Source organism: Halyomorpha halys, unplaced genomic scaffold, assembly GCF_000696795.3.
Source record: "Halyomorpha halys isolate HHAL.00 unplaced genomic scaffold, Hhal_1.1 Scaffold678.1, whole genome shotgun sequence".
Lineage (NCBI taxonomy): Eukaryota > Metazoa > Arthropoda > Insecta > Hemiptera > Pentatomidae > Halyomorpha > Halyomorpha halys.
Window position 1 is genome coordinate 49,453 of NW_027112940.1, and position 22,572 is coordinate 72,024.

At 29.2% G+C, this 22,572-nt stretch overlaps 1 protein-coding gene and 1 long non-coding RNA gene across 2 annotated transcripts in view; both read right to left on the bottom strand.

Moving 5' to 3' along the window:
* The window catches only part of LOC136796555 (uncharacterized), a 3,063-nt gene extending 2,140 nt beyond the window's left edge, over window positions 1-923 (bottom strand). Inside the window, exon 1 of the long non-coding RNA XR_010844278.1 lies at window positions 860-923. This is a non-coding gene — a long non-coding RNA (uncharacterized lncRNA). The remainder of the gene's footprint in view (window positions 1-859) is intronic.
* A 6,141-nt stretch (window positions 924-7,064) lies between these two features.
* emc (Basic helix-loop-helix domain-containing extra-macrochaetae) lies at window positions 7,065-8,669 on the bottom strand. The gene is made up of 2 exons (XM_014427902.3): window positions 8,181-8,669; window positions 7,065-7,262 (listed from the first exon to the last, which is right to left on the bottom strand). The coding sequence occupies exons 1-2, from the start codon at window positions 8,652-8,654 to the stop codon at window positions 7,200-7,202; spliced, it is 537 nt and encodes a 178-aa protein (XP_014283388.2). The 5' UTR covers window positions 8,655-8,669; the 3' UTR covers window positions 7,065-7,199.
* Between the last annotated feature and the right edge of the window lie 13,903 nt (window positions 8,670-22,572).

Consider the following 22,572-nt stretch of genomic DNA (forward strand, 5'->3'; position numbering starts at 1 on the left):
AAAAATAAATAATGAAAATATAGGAAATGAAAAATACTAAAAACTAAAACAATAAGAAAAAAAACTAATGTACTACTATTATGTATTTTAATATTTAATGTCTATGTCTATGTAACATAAAAATAATAAGCAATTGTCCCAACTAATTTTAGTAGGGTCATTATAGCAACCCCATGGAGATGGGCGGAATTGTTTTTTGAATAGTGTTTCCCTCTTCGCTATGTAATTTTATATTAGAAAAGATGTGCTTAATATGGTTGAATGTTTTTTTCCTTAGTCTTTGTGATTGGAATTTAATAATAAAAAATGGATCTCAATAATAAAACAAACAACCAAAATAAAGTTGTTTATAATTAATTTATAGGTTATTCCCTCTTTTTTTTTTTTTTTTTTTTTTCAAAAAAAAGAAAAAAAGAAAAGGAGCAAATTCTGCCAATGTTTAAAACTGGAATAAGGACCATGTGCGTGGCCTCAACCTATAGCTGCTGTGGGATGTCTCCAAATAATTACGGTAATGTCTGCCCACAGAGGTCTCTATTTGGCCAGATCGTCTCCTTTCGATAGGATGTCATCGGGGGCTATCAGGAACTGTGGGCCGATCTGAGGAGCTCTGACGGTCGGTGGGACAGCTCTCTGTTCCCTACAAAAAGGAACAAATAGTGCTTCCACTTACTTTTCCAAAAGTGGTTTCGGTTTAGGAACTTTATGACGGCGGTAAATGCCGAGTGGGAGGCCGTCGGAGTACCTCCTCCATTAGGCAGACTCTTTAGCAGTCAAGACAGTTCAATTTTATTTATTTCGCTTACATTTCTCCTTTTAAGATAAATTTAAATAACCAATAGACAATAATAACACGAACCTATCTCCTCTCACTATTTGTTGCTCGTTGTCTCGAATCAGGAATCAAAGAAGACTGAGTACGCTTGGTACACATGCACTTGTGAATTTTTTTATGAGGACGTGATAAGATAACGAGCGATAAGTGTTATTAAATTAAAGTTAATTTTAAATTGAACAACCAAGACGTCTTATGAACAATTATAGCCTGTATGAGAGGTATGGTGTCACAAAGTACAGCTTCATTTCCATATATATGTTGAATAAACACCAAGTGTAAAACAATTATTCAACATTAATAAGTAACCAAAAATTTAAAATAATGTTGATCTCTTTGGGTGATAAACAAGAATAAAATGAAATATATGTTTAGTAGAAACAAGGCGGTACTTTATTTGTTACATTGTATTTTTTACATATTTTCTCTGTATATTTATTTTAATTTTCTCTCAATTCTTACAACGTTTGTATCTTGTTTTCATTTATCCCTGACAAAGCCCTGCAAAGTGGGTTGAAACGTTGGTTAACAATAAATAGTTTTCTTTTACTATTTTGATACCTTTATTGACTGCCACCCGGACTATCACAATCTATTTCATAGGGTAAACTATATTCTTCGAATTTAGTTGTTACAGAAAATATATAAAAAGTCAATCAATTAAAGAGTTTCGGTTTTACAATTCCAAAAGGAAACCAAATTCATTGAAAAAAGTTGCTTATTTGAAAGATTATTTAAAACAATTATGTTCATAAAAGATCTAAAGAAAAATATCTCAACCAGCTCTGAGGCGCTTAAATTAAACATGGAGGCCAATTTTTGATAATTAAATGATTAATTGACAATTTTATTTTTTTACAGGAAATGCAGACAATTTTTAATCAGAAAATAATTCAATTTTTACTTTGACTATACCAGAATTAAGGTAAATATCCTTGAAATGTAAGCATTGAATTATTTTACGCCACACAACGAAAGTTTATTTTATTGTAGAAAAAAAAACCTAACATTTTTTTTTTAATTTGCATTCAGTGCTGAATTTCTTTAATACTACCAACTGCAGGAAAAATATATATAAACAATTAGGAGGTAAATTTACTAAAATTATTGTCATAATAGAACTCTTTACGTTCAATAATTTCGAAGAAATTGTTTTTCAAATATTAGGTTTTTTTATATCCTTTGCTCTATGCGAAAAAACGACGTTTTTATACCCAAAAATCAACATTTTGGTAAATATTTTAGAAAATGCTACTCCCTCGAGGATAACTATTAGTTTTTTCTAGCATAATATGAACTTTTGGTGGTGTTTAACTGAAATAGCTCAATATTTAATTTTGAAGGACATATACTGTCCCTGTTATATAGTCCAGCTAAAAATTGAATATTTCCAACGAAAAATAAATCGTAATTTCTGATTTTTAAAATAATAGTAATTTTTTCAAAACTTTTCCTGAACACAATTTTTTATTTTGGCAGGTTATTATTGACTTTATTTCCAGAACACAGATGTTTCAAATGAAATGAAACAGCATAACGGTTATTTGCATTGTCTCCTGGACTATTAAGATTGGAGGTATAGATGGTAATTAAAATGTATTTTAATGATTGGAGAAGTTTGTCGGGGGGTGCGGTCAGCAAAGAACAACATAAATAAACAAAACCATATTTATTTATTTTATGCCGACGTTTCGACCTGGGTTCAGATCTTCATCAGGGCTATAGAACAAAAGAGATAACAACAACATACAATTGAAAAGGAATGGTATACAAATAAATTTAGAATTATACAAAATATTGAATTAAATCATAAATGATAAAAGATTGATAACTGATAATTGAATAGTACAAAATTTTAATTGATTGATAATCGTCGGCATAAAATAAATAACTATGCGATTATCAATCAATTAAAATTTTGTACTAATCAATTATCAGTTATCAATCTTTTATCATTTATGATTTAATTCAATATTTTGTATAATTCTAAATTTATTTGTATACTATTCCTTTTCAATTGTATGTTGCTCTAAATGTTGTTGTTATCTCTTTTGTTCTATAGCCCTGATGAAGACCTGAAACTCAGGTCGAAACGTCGGCATAAAAGAAATGAATATGGTTTTGTTTATTTATGTTGTTCTTTGCTGACCGCACTCCCCGACAAACTTCTCCAATCATTAATCTACGGTCAACTATCTACACCTCATTAAAAATGTATTTTAATTTACTGATATTATCGTTATGGAACAGATTTTTTTTTGTGAGACAAAATCTTCCACCTACACCCTTAAGAATTTTTTTTCGAAACTCTTTGTTTGCTTTGAACTAGGAGTTGCACACCCCAATGTCCCATTGTAAACGGTTCGCTAGTTTGGGGGAATGAGGGGTCACTTAAACACGTTTTTAAATCACACTTAACAAAAGGCCCGCTAAAACTCGTAAATCAATTTAAGTCTTAAAAGCCTTTTTCTAACCAATTACCATTACTGAGGAGCCTAGTGGAGAGATCCACTTTTATTTTCATACTGAAATTTAAAACTTAATAGTTCTTCGTTCGAAGATGTTCACTTCTAAAATCAAAGGGAAATTATTTTTGACTGAAATGGAACACTAAATATTGCTTTTCAAAACTTCTACAGACCTCATCGAACTCTTTGTTTCGGTCGAAATTGAAGACATCGATTCCTTTAGTAGTAGTGATTATTGATATGATTAATATTTATTGCAACAAATCAACACGTTAAACTGTAACTGACGATATCATTGAAGAGGATTACTTTGACCCTTAAGGGGAAACATTGCTTCAGTATGATAACATGTTTCGCGTTACAAAGTGTAGCAGCGAAAGATAAAGCTAGAAGAGAAAGTTTTTTTCTAATTCTGACAACGAAATTCAGATGAAAAATAATCGTAAGTTTTCTATTATCTTTAATTCTCCTCTTGTTATTCTCTATTATATAACAAACCTCAAACTTTCAACGCTAGATTGCTTCTTCTCGAAGTATAGAGGTAAGAAATAATTTGTACAACTTTATAATTAATTATACATGAAGTTGTACAAGCTATTCCTGTAATCAAGAAGCTAGTATCAGTTTTGATTACTAATTTCTATCTCAAATCTCATTTCCGAAAATGTGATTGCGGACAAAATGGTATCAGAAATTGGTGAAACTTTACTCTAGCATACATTAATCCTCATTTCTAGTTCTAATTATTTTTTATTCTCTGATTTTTTTAAATTGTCAACATCCTTACAAAGGAATAGTAATTTCCTGTTAAATAAAATCTAGTGTTAAAAATGTGTACATAATTTAGATTTATTTTTGTCCAGAATTACTATTTTTATTATTATTTTACTCCACGTTTCAAGAAAAAATAGGTATGAAGTTGAAAAAAAAAATTAGTATTTTTCATAAAAATTTCAACAAAAAAATTTTTTTTTTTTTATATTCTTTTTACATTTATATATTTTTAGTGGATAATTTATTAGACAATTAAAGCTTCAAGCTGCACTTACAATTGATATCCATTTGTCTGAAATGAATTTTACAAAGTTGTGTAAAGTCTCCTTACGTACCCATACACTTTTTTATACTTCTTCATTAAAATAATTAATCATCATTAAAATAATAAAAAGTAACATAAAATAGGTCTATATTAGCGCAGTATTGGCCAGCGGCTTTTTCTTTAAGTTATACTCTAAGGAACCACATCAATAAATTTCAGAATTTTCTAATTCTTGTAATTAGGTTAGAAATTCAGGATGTAAAAAAATATTCCATAATCCGATGCAAATTAGCCCATTTTGATAGTATTTGTTTTCAATGAATGAATGAAAGAAACATATTGCAACTGGTGAAGCTGACAAATTCAGCGAGTGGATCAATCAAATCAATAAAATTCATAAAAGAAAAATTTAACACAATTTTTAACTTAGGAATACGATTTATTTAATTAAATAGAATGTAACTTCTATACAAATATTTCAAAATGGTAAATAACTGGAACTCACACTATGTCCATTTTTCAGACATTTAGTATTATTAAAAATTTGTATTCAACTTTATTTACTTTATCCTATAATATAGATGAATAGGTGTCTCCTAGAACAATGGTGATGGTAGTTACATAGTTTAAAAAAACAAAACAATAAGTACACTCATAAACATAGGACATAGGGATATGTGATGTAGTGTCATTTTCATAGTCCTATATGATATGAAATGGTATTTTTATAATATACCTACAGATTTATATATTATTTATATCCATATATAAAGATATATTTACTTTCCAAAACTAGAGACACATAACACTCTTTTGAACACTTGTTCATATGAGAAGGATTCTGACGAGTTGCAGGAAGTAAGCAAGGCTAAAAATATATCACCACTAAATAAAACAAAATTAGTCACGACGAGATAAAAACATGAGGAGGAAAATATAGTTAAATACGATTCAGAGTGTACGTGCTAATATCAAAAGTTTCAGTTTAATGGAATTCTAAAGAAAAACAATAGTGACATAATAATTAATTTTAATTTCCAGTGATAAAAAAAATCCTTTTTTTACGTTTAAAATATAATAATAATTTAATTAGGCTTGGCTCTCTAACTAAAAATTAATTAAACGTCTAATAATTAGTGTAGGTAGTCATACAATAGTTCCTCTATCTGAAATAGTCAATATAAAACTTATTTTGAAAATATGAACTTAAATTTCGTAGTTTAAGTGATAATAGAAAAAAAGTTATAAATAGTTAAGAACTAAAGTAGGACTAATAAAGCAATATTTTCTACTTAATAATAAAATATTGCTTGGAAATTTGTTAAATTAATGTAAACTAAATTAGCATTAGTTCAAGATAAGATGAAATTTTTATTCAGATTCAAATTATTTACTTTTATTTTTTAATGCAGTGTCGTTAGAAGCATTTTTTTTAAAAAATGTATTACTCTTAATTGTAGCAAATGCTGAATTTTGAAGTGAAAAAGTTTAAAGAAATGTCTTAATTATACATGTATGAAAATAAAATGTCATCATTATGTTTTGAAATACTATGTCATCAAGAATTGAATAAAGTTTTTATTATTATTTTTTCAAGTTAGTTTACCTAATTATTATTGTATTCAAATGTATAAACAAATATCTTGTTTATAAAATGGCCTTGTTTATGTTTGGTCTATATGTAGAGTCAAATCCTCATCAGATTCATTTCAAGTAACTTTACTTATAGTATTGTTACTTTCACACTTAATTTGTCTTTACCTTTGGCAACATTGGGCACTGTCCATTTCTTGCTAATTGTCTTTGCTTTACACTAAAGCGAGTGTTTCCTTCCTTAATTGTAGGGGGAGTTACATGCTTCTGAATTTAGAAGATTTTTAATGAATGGGAAACATCTGTTTAAACTGCTTTTAATAAAATTTGTGGTCAATCCATGTAGTGTCTAGTGGTGCCATTTACCTTTGAGGTACATATATAAGAGTATTATTCATTTTAAATGTTAATTAAAATTTTGTATATTCTTTGTAATTGATACATATGAAATATGCAGTGTGTAGTGGGGTTGAATTTTCATTTAGTTTGAAAGCAACTGCAACAAGTCATTTTTCATTCTAGTGTAACAATAACATAAACTTTAAAATAGCTCTGTATGCAGGTACTATATTATTTAAAGCATACAGAACTCCCATACTTAACTTTATGATTGGTTGATAAATGTAAATTGTTTAAGTGTTCATATGTTGAAATGAGGATGTAAGTTTTCTAAATAAAGAAACAAGATTTGATTTGCAAGCATTACAGTTTTATTTATCAGAAAGGTGCAAGTACCAGTTCTTTTCTCTTTTCATCTTTTGATTTAGTAACTTTTTCAAACAATAATTAATGAAATACCAATGTATCTATGTACATTAACAAAATTTAACATAAAAAAAAATGTCTTTCAATCAATGGTAAGCTTGACAATAGATAAAATAACTAAAAAATAATATTATATATTATATGGTCAATATATAATTTACAAATATATATTTATATATACCTATAGACATTTATACATATTTAAGTGCTTTGTACAATATATATATACTTTTTAAAAAGTCATCATTTGTTTGACCTTAAATCGCGGAAACGAAACAAAAAAAAATTTGAAGAAATTAAAAAATAAAAACAAAACGAAAAGAAATATATATAAATCTACATAACATCACAGACAATAAATTCTGAATATACACATATAAAAACGACGATCGATTTTAAGGAGATTATCAGCTGGAATGTCGACGTGCTCCTCCAAATCCGACACGAAGAGATCTGACGAAGTAATTTACAGGAATCTTCTTAGATTTCGAACCAATCCTCAGACTGACACAGGCCTGATGTCTGATGGCGTTGTCACTTTTTCTAGTAAGTGTACAGGAGTCTGAAAGAAAAAACGGAACATATAATTCGACTGTCTTCCAATATAAACATGTACAAAAATATATTATAAAATACTATTAACTAAAGTATTGCCAAACGTGAAAGAAAACAAATAACACTGGGGTGAGTAACTATTTCAAAAGCTATTTCAGTTGCCACAGTCCTTAGCCGCAGTGTGGTAATCCTCGCGGTTTAAGGCTTGGGAAATCGTTTTCCCCGAGTTTCCCAACAGGTGAAAGTCTAACTGGGGAAACTTTCTAATTTCCAACTAACGGTACAATATTTTGCACGCCTTGCAGGACCGAGAGTATAACAAGTCTACACTGACCGGGACCGATTTTATGAAAAGTAACTTATTCAAACTGATCAAAATAAAAGGCGGTTCAATCCACTCCAAAAAGTAAAAATGAGCAAATAATAATAAACAAATAAAACTGCAAAAGTGGTGAAGGTTAATCGAGATACAAAAAGCACTATTTTTTTTGGAGCCAAAGATATTCAACGCTAACAGCTGTGCCTTGAAACAAATGTCAAAACGGCCTCGGTCTCTCGGGGCTAAGGTCGTCTGCATTTTGGAAATATCAATCCTTTGCATGTTAATCAGCTAAAGCGGTAATACTTTTGATAGGCTGAGTTAATGATACAATATTCATTAAAAGTTAAATTTATGATGTTCTAAGCCGAAATTTACGAATTACATCATGTATTTTACAATTTATTAAAATTTCAAGTTTAGCAGGAGGTTAACGATTATGGCAACTGAAATACAGCCGTGAAATGAGTAAAGTTAGAGGTTGAAAATCTAAAGATCATTTCAATAATCTAGAGGTTATGACTTGGTTGTTAGAGAAATGTGAATGCCTAACCGAAATTTGTTATGACTATTTTGATATATCAATACATAGAAAATTCAACTTACGGTTGAGGCTTCCTGCGTGGAGCAAGAGGTCGGAGGTACAATGGTGTTTGGGGCAAGGACTCCCAGAGGTTGCCTGTTCGGCGACCTGGTGGAAATCTGAACAACGGGAGTAGTCTCCAGGGCCTCTTGAAGATCACAGATGTAGTCAATCACATACTGGATCACTTCTAACTTGGTGAGTTTTCTGTTCTTTGGCATGAAGGGAACCAACTCCTTGAGCTTGGAGAGATACATCTGAACTTCCTCGTTCTCAATATCACGCCGCGGCCTAGCGACACGGCCACCGGACACTCCTGACGAACCACAAACGTTAGCCACTTTCATAGTGATAGATGAACGAACACTGTAAGCAACGAGAGCTGAAGGCAGAATGGTCCCCCACTTCCGACGCTGGTATCTTATAGGGTTTCCCCCACCACTCGGAGCGCCGACCAATGAGGCGGCTCCCTGTCCCTCTACACCTGTTTCATTCATCCCTCACTGTTCCCACGGGCCCCCTCCCACTTTTTTTCTGATAAATCACTGATGGGAAATCTCGGTTACGTGTTTTGGTTCCCATGGCGACACCTGCTCGCCGGGCCCCTCTCAAACCTGACCGACCTTCGCCGTTAATTCGGACCCCACACAACATAACTGCCCTTACATAGAGGCAATACCTGCCATTTTTTCCTAGGATTTCTATCAAATCGTGTCAGAAATAACATCAATCCCATGCGCCGTTCTTGGATATTCATGTCTAATTATATTGCACCAATCACGCTGTACTATGATCAGGTAAATTACTGATTTTAAAAATATTGTATCCGCACTGAATAAATAAAAATAAACAATCCTCATTATTTTAGAAACTCACTTTGTGCTTACTAAGATTTCTAGTGATAAATTCTTCCGTATCACGGAATTTTCTGTTGTTATTTCCTTAAAAGGATATTGATCCCCTACCTCAGTAAATATTTACAGTTGAGATCCAGAAACCGTAATTCACAAATCGGGTGTTGGCATTTAAGTATATTCACGTTTGGATAAATATATTGCATAATAAGGTAAATATTTTTTAATTAAAGTTAATCAATAATGTATTCAGGAAGACAAACAAATCTGAAATAAAAAATAAAAATTTTACTGACAGCTTAAGTGTTAAGTTTCTTATTTATTCAGTATATCGACCTGCCTAATTAAGATTTAAAAAAAAAAATTAAGTGAGACTGTAAAAGTATAAAAAAAAAATATTGAAAAAAATATCATCCATAAAGTTGGCAAAACGAAGCCTAATCTTAAAATATATAATTTTATTTTAAAAATATATCAATAGTTCATTTAATTAGTTAAAAATTGATTGTCGAGGTGGTATATCCAATTTAAATGTTTTAAATTTTCCAAAAAAATTACTGTTAACAAATATTTTGTGGACAAATGCTCTAAGCAATTAATGCAAAAATGGTTCGTTAATATGACTCTGTATTTATGGTGTTGAGGTTTTTAATTTATCTAACCATTATAGAAAATCTTCAATATTCCTTAACTTGTCATAAATAAAATAATGTTCTAATAATAAATTAATATATTGTCCTGTAATAAACAAAATAAAGTTAAATTTTAAATAATAATTTGAAATAAAAATTTGAAGAAGCATAACTTTTGTAGCCTGAAAAGTCGAGTCGGCCGTATGAGTTCGTGTGGATTTGTTTATTATTGAACTCAAAATTATGTGTATAGGTAACTGATAAATATGTATATTTAATATTGGTAATCGGTAGTAAAAAAAAAAAATCTCCTTATGACAATGTTAGTTACTTAGTCAATCTAAAAAGATTCAGTGAAACGGTTTTAAATAATAACTAAAAGATACTTTACTGTAGTTTTTGCTTAAAAATACCAGGTGACGAATGGCATCATATGACTGTAGCGTTCGTCAACTTCTACGTTTGAGTAATCACCCCAAACTAATACAGTAAAATATAAACAAGATACACTGTATGGATTTATATTGTGATTAATAAACTTATTTCTGTTTGGTCAATAAACTTAGACTGATAGATGTACAAATATATTTAAAAAATAATTATGTTTTTAAAATATTTATTAAAAATGTTTTTTTGAGGAATTTTAATCAAAACATAGCAAATCACTAGTTCAACTTTGGTATTGAAGTATAATAAATATTGCAAGAATATCAATCATTCAAAGAGACAATTCTCCAAGGTAAGCGTTTCCTTCACACAGTCAGCTGGAATCGGTAGGAAGCGGAAAGCTGTCAGCAGCTTAATGCGACCCTGCGATGGCTATACCATTAATTATAATATTTATATAATATAAGATAAACTTAATAATATTTTTATTTTGTATTCACCTATAATTAATAAAATACATATATTCAAATTTAAAATATGTTTATAATTAATGCATTCATTAAATTGCATTTAAACACTTGAAAATTGTAGGACGTGTCATATTTATAATAATTTTCGAAAAATTAATAATTTTTTTTTTATTACAATAAGTGGCATAAGATTTAAATTTTATAATAAACATATAATTGTATAGAATTTTAATTTTGTAAAATAAAATTTAATATACTACCAGCCACTATTTAACGAAAAACGAAAGTTTATTAGCTCTTTGAAATGACGATAAGTAACCGATAACCGAATACTGAGACACAGTATTAAATAATGTTCGTTAGGAGATTGAAAACTGCGTCTTGGCACTTTATTGTCTTGGCAGCTTATTAAACGGACGGTTAAAAGAACTGTTTTGTCACTCAAATCTTTCTTTGTTTGATTCATCTAGTTCTGAGAAGTACTGTAATGTAGAGATTTGTTATTGGAAAGAGACATAATAATAATAATTGTTTTCTATTTGAAAATTTATACAAAACAGTTATAATTTGCCATCAGCAATAATATAACTGATTTTTCTATCCTACGGTCAATTTATTGCAATTTAAACAATTAAAAATAAATTACGGCATTGTATATAAGAAATGACATGTCATTAAAATGAAAAGTCATAATAGAACGCATGAACGCTAAGGGTGTGATGTTCAGGGAACTGCTCAACTCTTTAGCCCCCCGCCAGAATGTGCCACCAGTCAACTGACTGCCTTAAAAGCGAAATAGTCAACTGGATGCTCAATCAAATCCATAGTTTTTGTATAAAAATATTGTATAATTTTATTTAGTATTTCATCGATTAATTATAAAAATTTATTTGGTTGATTGCATGAGCCATAGGATTTATCCAATGTCAAACTTTTTTTTTTTTATGAAATCTTATGATTTTATTTATTATTAACATCAAATGTAAATGTGAAGGTTTTTTTTAATTTTCAAGAGCATAATAAGAATTCGACAATGCACGTTATTTCTGAGGGTAACAAAAATAAGATTAAACTAAATATTTAATTTACTTATTTTTATTTGATATAATCACTTATTTTATTATAAAAAAATTAATTAATTTTTTTAAAAAGAATATCAGCGTCTATTTTGTGGTACAGAACAAAAAGAAATATTAAAATCCGTGTTTTTGGAACTCTTTTAACATCCTGCGAAATAGTTTTCTAGCACCTAAAAAAAAAAAAAAACATACCTAACTAAAACGTTTGTGGGAGTAATTCTTTGGTCAAAGAAAATAATTTTTTTGTAAAACAATGGATAAAATAAGATAAAATTTATATTTCTAAACGCACTACTAAGTTTTTATTTTATTTATTCTATTTATTCAAAATAAGTTTTTAAAAAATAACTGTTTAGTAACAGACATTGTTTTATAAAACAACTCGAAATTTTTTAATTAAATCAATCATTAATCGTAAATTTTAATATGTCTATCAGCATTGAATTTTACAATATATTCATAGAAAATCTTGGTACAAAATACTTATTTCACCATTTCTACTAACAAGTAAGTAGATACAAGTAAAGTAACACTATTTCTACTAATATGCAAGTAGGCAGATTGCAGTTACACATTTACAACACGAGGCCACCCTACAAGCAATTAACAAGAGTAGAAATGATTAGGTGTATACCTGAGTGAGATTGTTATCTGACCGAGGAGATTAAAAGCGTTTAGTGGTAATGAATGTATACCTGACTTAGAAGGCAATAAATTTGCAGATAAAATATATACACTTATATTGCATATTTATTTTGTTTCTTTTATTTTGTTCCTTTTTTTCGATTTGGCTCACCATTTGCATGTAAATCGTTAAACATTGTTGGTAATTTACGTGTTTAGCACTCCTCTGTTGCATCAATACAAAATTGAATTTTGTCCATTGAAATTCTTGAGTTAAGTACGCTGGAGAAGAACTGGAAGAGGTTAAAACATTTACTTCATTACCCAAAAGAAACTTAGGAAAACAAAAAACTCTGGAACAACCGATTTTCTATTCGAAATTCTCAAAAATGTTAACAAAAAAAGGAGACGTCAATCGAGACTGCTGCTCTATACATATTATTTGTCGTATTTTTATGCTCATCATTTTTTTTTGTTATTAATTTCTAAATTTATTTATTTTATTGGCTTAAAAGACTTTGATTTATTTTTATGTATTTATTATATTTTACATATTTTTCTAATAGAGAATGTAGCTCAGTGAGTAAGGCACTTGACTTACCTTACTCACAGGCCCGTGTTCGGGGTCTGGTGTGGTAAAATAATTTTTTATACAGTTACATCTATCGAGGATTGACTTTATGACCATAATACACGTCTGAGTCATATCAAGTCTTCATAAATTGGGTACCTGAAACTGCAATGGAATGGAGAAGGGGAAGGGAGAGGACTTGGCGATTGAGTGGTACCTTCCTACTTCCATAACAGTTGGTTTAGAAACAGCACTTCTTTACCGTATACTGTGGATAAGATGTGGGAAATGCTTATTGTTTGTCCATTTAGCTCAAAATTTAAATATAGTTGTACCCTGATCCCAAAAAACGTAAAAATTATGCTAAAAAGGGCTGGTCATACTACTTGGTCTCGATTCAGTCTTGGTTTATCATCGATGAACTAATTTTTGAGCACGAATTTTTTTTTAGTTGATTTGCATTCTCAGTGAAAACGCTATTGCAAGCTTTTCTGAATTAATTGGGATCCATTAGGCAATAGGACCAGACGCCTGGTTAACCTAGAAATTGCAAGAATTCGGGATGTCTGTGGTCAGCATCGTGACAAAGCGAAAAAAATCAAATCAGCGAATTTTTTTCATGAACAAAGGACCAAAGATAGGTCAAGATATTTTTAAAGAGTTCTGTGAAACTATTTTACCAGTCCAGCTAAAGAAAAATATCCGATTGTGAACAACTGAGGCTTTCACTACGTCCAGATTAAATACTACAATTTAAAAAAAAAATGGACAAATAAAAGAAAAAAAACAACATAAGTACCCCATGCACTTTCATTATTGCAATATTTACACGGCCTCTTTAATATCTCCGACAAATCCTTGTTGTAATCGTCTACAAACCCTCAATGAAGATTATAAAGCCTTGATTGTAATGGTATTGGAATTGAAAAGGCTTCTAAGAGGAAAAGCTTAAATTTAAATAGAGGAGAAGATATAGCCCACTGTCAGGACTCCTCAACACAAATTTACTACATTTTAAGAACATTACCTGTACTTCAAAAATATTATACGGGGAAAACCTGCAGGTGTCATAGTCCACTTTAACCTCGGACCTTCTTCAAAGACCTTGCAGGACAGCAGACGGAGGTCTTCCTGGGGCCTCCCAGCAATAAAAGAAAGGAATCTATGAGACGTGGTGCATACTCCAAGCTATACTTCACTTATTTATAAAAAAACGTAACTATACTAAGGCTAAGGGAAGATTTGAAATAATTTGTTTAAAAAAAATATTTGTTATAATCTTTATTCTAAAATATTTGTTATTATTAAGTTTTACTTGCTCACAACCAAAGATATGGAAGCTTTTTGTTTCATTTCTATTTACTTTTTTAATATGACTGGAATTAATTCTTATAAAACTTGATTATTCGTGTAATTATATTTCTTCATTATAAAATTACATTTCTGTAAAGCCATTTCTATAAAAATATTATTTTAAATATTTTAAAATTTGATTTTTTATAATATAAAAAGTTTTTAGTCGTAAGCGATCCCTTCTCCAAGGCCATCTTTCTTTTCGAAATTTTTATTCACTTTCCTACCAAATATTTTAATATTTAAGTTATAATACGTGTAATAAAATTGAAAATTTAGGACTATTTATTTTTAATTTGCTTGACATTGGTGGATAAATATATTTGCTTGGGTTTCTGTGAAAATATTGATTTATAAATTTTACATGAAAAGTACACACAGTAGGTAGCTTCCATAATTTGTAGTTCGAAGTTATAAAAAACCCAAGGTTAATTAAAATATGTTTTACAGTGAGTAGTAATACACGTGTAAAATATGATTAGAGACTTAGATTACAATTACATCTTTCCGTCTCCCACGCTTACATGTACATGCGGCAACATGAGTGTTGCATGCATCGACAAGCACAGTATCGCCGCCCTAGTGGATGTGTCAGACGCCTGTGTCGGACTGTAGTGACTCTTCTTTTTTCGTTATTTTACATGATTCTGGCTTAATTATTATACCATTATATTGATACTTTATATTACATATTGGTAAATGAGATGAAGTTGGAATTATGTATTATGTAGAGTTGTATTTTAACTAAGCTTAAATTAAAGTAAAGGAGAAGATAATCCTCACTCTTAGGACTCCACAAAATAAATTTAATTTATTTTGGGCGTTAACGAGTATTGTTGATAGCATAACCAAATTCTCAGAAATATTGAGCGACTGAAGAACATTACCAGTACTTCAAATACTTCATTTGGGAGAACACTACAGGTGTCTCTGTCCACTTTAACTTCGGACCTCCTTCAAGGACCCTTCCCAACAGCAGACGTAGGTCGTCTCTCCAGGGAAATAAAAGACAGGCCTCTATAAGAATTATTTCAGGTACATAGCTCCGGGAACTTACCTATCACCTATTTACCATAAAAACATAACTATACTAAGGTTAAATAAAGGAACCATATTATCAATAAATTCAAACTTTTGGCTAGAACAGAGAAGCGGAATTCCAATCGTGTAACCATCCTGAGGGTACTTCAAAGCTTGCTTGCTCGAAAATCAAGAAAAAAAATAATACCTAATAAAATGCACAATACAGATTGAAATTAATAAAAATTTAATCCACTTTGAATCATCGCTATGATAATAATCAGCCAAACATATTCACTGCCGAACTCAATGCAATAGTAGCAGCAATTTTTTTTGTCTTTGTCCAACAAGAATTTAACAATACTTACAGATTCTCTGAACTCGTTAAAAGTTTTAGACTGCATATATCCGGAACACCCGAAAATATCCTGACCTAAAAGAGCAATTTTAACTCCTCAGAAGTGAGGAAACCCCTAGAAAAGTAAATCAAATATAGATGGCAGTCTTTGTGGAGCGAAATCCCAAGGAGTAAACTGAATATTATTAAAAAGGACGACAAGCCTTGGGCTACCTCCAGCCGTAAATGTCGATAGTACAAGAGCCCAAGAGGTGAAAAAAGGCAGTTATATCACCCCAATTTTTTATTACATTAATGAAAACTGTATAATTACTAGCCAAAATTGATGAGTCTGCCAAGTATAGGTAGGGGGAATAAAAAATGGCGGCTGTTTCAAAGCGATAAAAAAAAAAAAATTCATTCGGAGCTCTATATCATAAAAAGTAGAAACAACACAATAAAACCTAAGAGAACGTCATTTAAAAAATGGTAAATTTGCTAAAATATGAGCCCTAATAGAGTTATTTACGTTAAATAGTTTTCGAGATATAGCGTTTTAAAAAACAACAATTCAGAAAAATGTTGTATGGGACGTACTGAAAGATCAATAGTTAGTGAATTTATTTTGAAAAATTTATATTTCAAAAACCATTTGAAACTAGTCTATTAACACTCAAATTAAAGCTAGTTTAATGAGCTATAAAGTATTATATGATGTTTATCTTCGGAGGAGTAATAGTTTACATGAAATTTGCTAAAATAAATTGATTTATAGTTGTTCGGACAAATTTTCATTTGCCAAATTTATATTCATATGTGAATATCATAAAAACTACTACCCCTACGAAGATAAGTGTCATAAACTACTTTATAGAAAGTTAAAGTTCCTTTATTTTGAGTATTGTCAAATATCATAAAACTACTACTTCTACAAAGATAAAAATAAATAAATATTTTGTAGTAAATTTAGCTAGCTTTAATTTGAGCGCTGGCAGACATCTGTACGTAACGGTTTCTGAAATGAAGTTTTTCATAAATCAAACTTATTGTCCGAACAACAATAAATCAATGTATTTTAGCAAAATTCATGAAAACTACAATTCCTACTAAGGTAAAGGTCATAAACTTTTTTATAGTCCATTAAACTAGCTTTAATTTGAGTGCTAATAGACATCTGTACGTCACATAGTTCCTGAGATATAGAATTCTCAAAATAAATTAAGTAACAACTATTCTTTCAGTAGATTTTTAATAAATTTTGCTTTTTAAAAAGCTATATCTCGAGAACTATTGGACGTAAATAGCTCTTTTAGGGCTACTATTTCAGAAAATTTATTCTTCTTTAAATAATGTTCTATTAGATTTTTTAGTGTTGTTGTTAGTTTTTAAGATATAGAGCTCCGAATGAAAAATTAATGTTTATTTAAGGTTTTGAAGCAGCCACCATTTTTTATTCCCCCTACCTATACTTGACAGACTTATCAATTTTGACTACTAATTATACATAGTTTTCATTAAAATAATCAAAAATTGGGGTGAGATAACTGCCTTTTTTTCTTCCCGGCTCTTGTACTAATATGAATACGTTAGTACTGACTAGTCTGAGAATAGGTCACATGAGGACCACTCAAGTGAGCTAATCTCAAAACGCCTCCAAAATTAAAAATTTATCAACAATTTGACAATTAGCCATATCTTACAGAAATGCTCATATTTCACGTTATACCTCAATAGATTAAGATTAAACTCGAATCTTCCAAAACCCCTAATATACAATAATAAAAAAAATAATAGTATTTCAATTTTAAAATCAAAAAGTTTACTTTAAATAAATTTATATTTAAAATAAAAGATAATAAAACAAATTTGAGCAAAAATAAATAAGAAATTAATGGATTTGATGTCCTGTGATGTTTAAGCAAAAACATAATCATCCACACCTTGCGTTACTAAATGCTCTCAAAACATAAGCACAGGTTAGAATAAAGTAATAATATGAATAAAAATAGATTATGCTTACGTTTGCTCATGCTTAAAATCCAACATTAATTAAATCCCATAGAATGTAGGAAATATTATGCAAATAAGGAAGATTGCATTATCACCAAGAAATTCCTTCAACGGTAATGTGGAATTTGCAATGACCGGTTAATATGAGAGATGGGTTGAGCACTTGAACACCTGCAAGAACCTTAAAGGAACGGAGTAGGCAGGACAGGCTAGGGTTCAACGCACCTTACACTAATTACTTGCAGAGGTTGGACAACGGTGAAAGTTGCAGCCGTGGTAATTGTCTTTATTTCTTAGCTGTAATTGAATTCAGTCGCTAGGATTGCTTGTAGCGATTGGTTTGGGTACGTTCAAAAATTAATTATATCAATAATACAGGTAATTATAGTATAAATAACTTATATATAAACAATTATTGCTTGTTATGTCAAATCGTTATTATAATGCCATTTTTCCCATTTTATAAATATTATGAAGAAAGAAATAATGAACTCCTGTTTTCCTTATGGGATGACGAAGCGTTTTGTTGTTTGATTGTTATAATAGATTCATTATATCAATAATTTGATAGCAATATTGAATGAAATGAATTTATGATTAGTTAATATTTATACAAATATAATAATTTATTTATTAATAAAGGCGTAGAGATTGTGTAGAACATTATAACAAGTATGGATATGTAACTGAAATAATGGAGATCAAATACAAATAAAATACAGTAATTTTTCGTTAACGGATATTTCTCGACCACATTATGTAATAAGAAATGTTTTGAGTGAAAATGATAATAAGTAGGAACTGTAATCTATGCAACCACGTCCCGTTAATTCAACCACGTTTTCTTTTCATTGTCATAAATATTTTTGTGACGTATCAGAATTGGACTACAAAATAAACCCTCTTTACCTGCTATCTACAAGCGTTTTAAAGGTATCAAAATAGTAAAAGAAAATTCTTATGTCATCTTACACCAAGTGTAAAACAATTATTCAACATTGATAAGTAACTCAAAAATTAAAATAATGTAGATCTCTTTGGGTGATAAACAAGAATAAAATGAAACACATGTTTAGTAGAAAAAAGGCGGTACTTTATTTGTTACATTGTATTTTTTACATATTTTCTCTGTATATTTATTTTAATTTTCTCTCAATTCTTACAACGTTTGTATCTTGTTTTTATTTAGCCCTGTAAAGTGGGGCGAATCTATCTTCCTCCAATACAAGCATTTTAGAATCCCTAATTTTGTCTAATTAACTTTGTTTGAAATTATATTTTAATTTAATGACGTTCACGTTGCCATCCTGTCCGTTTTTGACAAAGGGATATTTGCACAAATGTTTAGATTAGAAGTAGTTGAACAAAGTTTTATAAACACGTGCATTCAATAGATATTATGTTGTTGGTTAAATGGCATGTATGACTCATTTATAAATTTTAACTTATTTCTAACTTACCTGCAGGTATACTTTTTTATAACCATTGGGTAGAGATGAGTTACACCTTTGTAGTGGGTTCGACATCTTTTTATATTTGTTCATTATTTTAAGTACTATTTACTAGCTTTGTTCTTATGAAATTTAGTTATACTTCAAGTATATTTGTTAAATGACATGGAGAATCTCATGATTTTCTTTCTATGTTTGCTTACCATCATAAGCAGTGCCGTTCGTAGAAAAGGTTACACGGCCTGGTGTGTATTTTGAATAATACTAATGTATTTATTATGTTCTACATCCAATTTAACTGCAATCAACAAGCTTTTTAAATTTCTTAATTTTGTCCAATCAACTTTGCTTAAAATTATATTTCAATTTAATGACGCTCACATTGCTCTTTTTCCATTATTTATTAATTTCAATCTTCTCCCATTTCTTTTATCTTTTCCGTTTTTCACAGAGAGATATTTGCACAATTGTTTAGATTATAAGTAGTTGAACAAAGTTTTATAAACACGTGGATTCAATAAATATTAAGTTGTTGGTTATATGGCATGTATGACTCATTTAAAAATTTTTCTTATTTCTAACTTACCTGCAGGTATATTTTTTATAACCATGGGGTAGAGATGAGTTACACCTTTGTAGTGGCTTCGACATGTCCGACTTCTTTTTATATTTGTTCATTATTTTAAGTACTATTTAGCAGCTTTGTTCTTATGAAATTTAGTTATACTTCAAGTATATTTGTTAAATGACATGGAGAATCTGATGATTTTCTTTCTATTTTTGCTTACCATCATAAGCAGTACCGTTCGTAGAAAAGGTTACACGGCCTGGTGTGTATTTTGAATAATACTAATGTATTTATTATGATTTACATCCAATTTAACTGCAATCAACAAGCTTTTTTAATTTCTTAATTTTGTCCAATTAATTATTATAATTTAAAATTATATTTCAATTAAATGACGCTTAAAGCTGCTCTTTTTCCATTTATTAATTCCAATCTTCTCCCATTTCTTTTATCTTTTCCGTTTTTCACAGAGGGATATTTGCACAATTGTTTCGATTAGAAATATTTGAACAATGTATTTTAAACAAGTGTATGAAATTGTTGGTTATATGGCATGTATGACTCATTTATAAATTTTAACTTATCTCTAACTTACCAGCAGGTGTAATTTTTTATTACCATTGGGTTGAGATGAGTTATACCTATGTTGTAGGTTCAACATGTTACCTGTTTTAAAATAGTTTCATGGAGTTGTTTTATTTATTTTTAAATCTTTTTTTCATTATTATAAGTACTATTAAACTTCATATTAGTTTTATACTAATAAATAGTACTTTTTGTTATTCTTCAAACTTATTTGTTAAAGGACATGTTTATGGCCCATTGAGAATCTCATCATTAACGTAAATAGTAAAAGATTTGGAGGGCATATTATCATGTTTATTTTTTGGACTAAATTAAGATCCATAAGAATTTTATTATTTAGATTAAATTTTGTTCTTTATATTTTTGCTTACCATTGTATGCAGTGGCATTCGTAGATGGAGTATAGGGCCATACCCCTCTGTTCTCAAATTCTATGAAACAATATTTCATAGTTACTAACATTTGGTGTGTATTATGAATAATACTAATGTATTTATTATATTTTTACATCCTATTTACCTGCAATAAACAAGCTTTTTGGATTTCTTAATTTTGTCTAATTTACTTTGTTTAAAATTATATTTCAATTTAATGACGCTTAAAGCTGCCCTTTTCTATTTATTTATACTTATATGCTCCTATTTCTTTTATCTTTTCCGTTTTTCACAGAGGGATATTTGCACAATTGTTTCGATTAGAAATATTTGAACAATGTTTTTTAAACAAGTGTATAAAATTGTTGGTTATATGGCATGTATGACTCATTTATAAATTTTAACTTATCTCTAATTTACCAGCAGGGGTAATTTTTGTATTACCATTGGGTTGAGATGAGTTAACCTATGTTGTAGGTTCAACATGTTACCTGTTTTAAAATAGTTTCATGGAGTTGTTTTATTTATTTATTTATTTTTAAATCTTTTTTTCATTATTATAATTTATTATTCATTTATTAGTATAAAACTTCATATTAGTTTTATACTAATAAATAGTACTTTTTGTTATTCTTCAAACTTATTTGTTAAAGGACATGTTTATGGCCCATTGGGAATCTCATCATTAACGTCAATAGTAAAAGATTTGGAGGGCATATTATCATGTTTATTTTTTGGACTAAATTAAGATCCATAAGAATTTTATTATTTAGATTAAATTTTTTTCTTTATATTTTTGCTTACCATTGTATGCAGTGGCATTCGTTGATGGAGTATAGGGCCATACCCCTCTGTTCTCAAGGGTTTTCTATGAACAATATTTCATAGTTACTAACATTTGGTGTGTATTATGAATAATACTAATGTATTTATTATATTTTTACATCCTATTTACCTGCAATAAACAAGCTTTGTGGATTTCTTAATTTTGTCTAATTTACTTTGTTTAAAATTATATTTCAATTTAATGACGCTTAAAGCTGCCCTTTTCTATTTATTTATTCTTATAAACTCCTATTTATTTTATCTTGTCCGTTTTTTATTTTATTTTATTTTTATTTTTTATTTTTTTTAAATAAATATAATTGTTTCGATAAGAAGTATTTGAACAAAGTTTTTTAAACAAGTGTATGCAATAAATATTATTTTGTTGGTTATATAGCATGTATGACTCATTTATAAATGTTAACATATCTCTAACTTCTCTAACTGCAGGTATACTTTTTATTACCATGGGGTAGAGATGAGTCACACCTTTAATGTGGGTCCGGCATGTTACCTGTTTTAAAATAGTGTCTTGGAGTTGTTTTATTTATTTTTAAATCTTTTTAAATTTTATCATAATTTTAAGTATCATTAAGTAGCTTTGTTCTTATGAAATTTAGTTACACTTCAAACTTATTTGTCAAATGACATATTTATGCTCCATTGAAAATCTCATGATTTACGTAGACAGTAAAAGATTTGGAAGGCTTATTGATATGGTTTTATTTTAATTTTTTTTTTTTATAATAACTTAAGACGCATCAGAACTTTATTCTTTAGATTAAATTTTTTCTTTACCATCATATGCAGTGGTGTTTGTGGATGGGGGTTTAGGGCCACCAGTTTTTAGCATACACCCTCTGTTCTCAAAATCGACGAAATAATATTTCATACTCATTAACATTAAGTGTATATTTTGAGTAATATTATGTATTACTTTTGTATTTTGAGTAATTATTATGTATTTTGAAGAATATTTATTGTGAATAATATTTTGTATACGTCGCTGATCACTTATGCTGCTCTTGGTATATACACGCTTGGATTCGAAATGATTATTAACCATATAAATTGAATGTATTTAATTAACCATAAAAATTATATAATAAAAGTACAAACCCGAACATTGATGTACATTGAATATATCTATACGAATGTTGAGCACACTAAGAAGAATAAATTAGCAAGAGACAGAATATATTGTCTTAATTTGACAGACAGAATCATTAGTATTGGCTGTACAGAACTGAGTTCCTGTGAGTGCACTGAACTCAG

Excerpts from the sequence above, each read along its gene's own strand:
- emc (XM_014427902.3), bottom strand. The coding sequence starts at position 8,654 with ATGAATGAAACAGGTGTAGAGGGACAGGGAGCCGCCTCATTGGTCGGC. Across the intron at positions 7,263-8,180 it reads CCACGCAGGAAGCCTCAACC|ACTCCTGTACACTTACTAGA; the intron begins GTAAGTTGAATT and ends TTTTTCTTTCAG.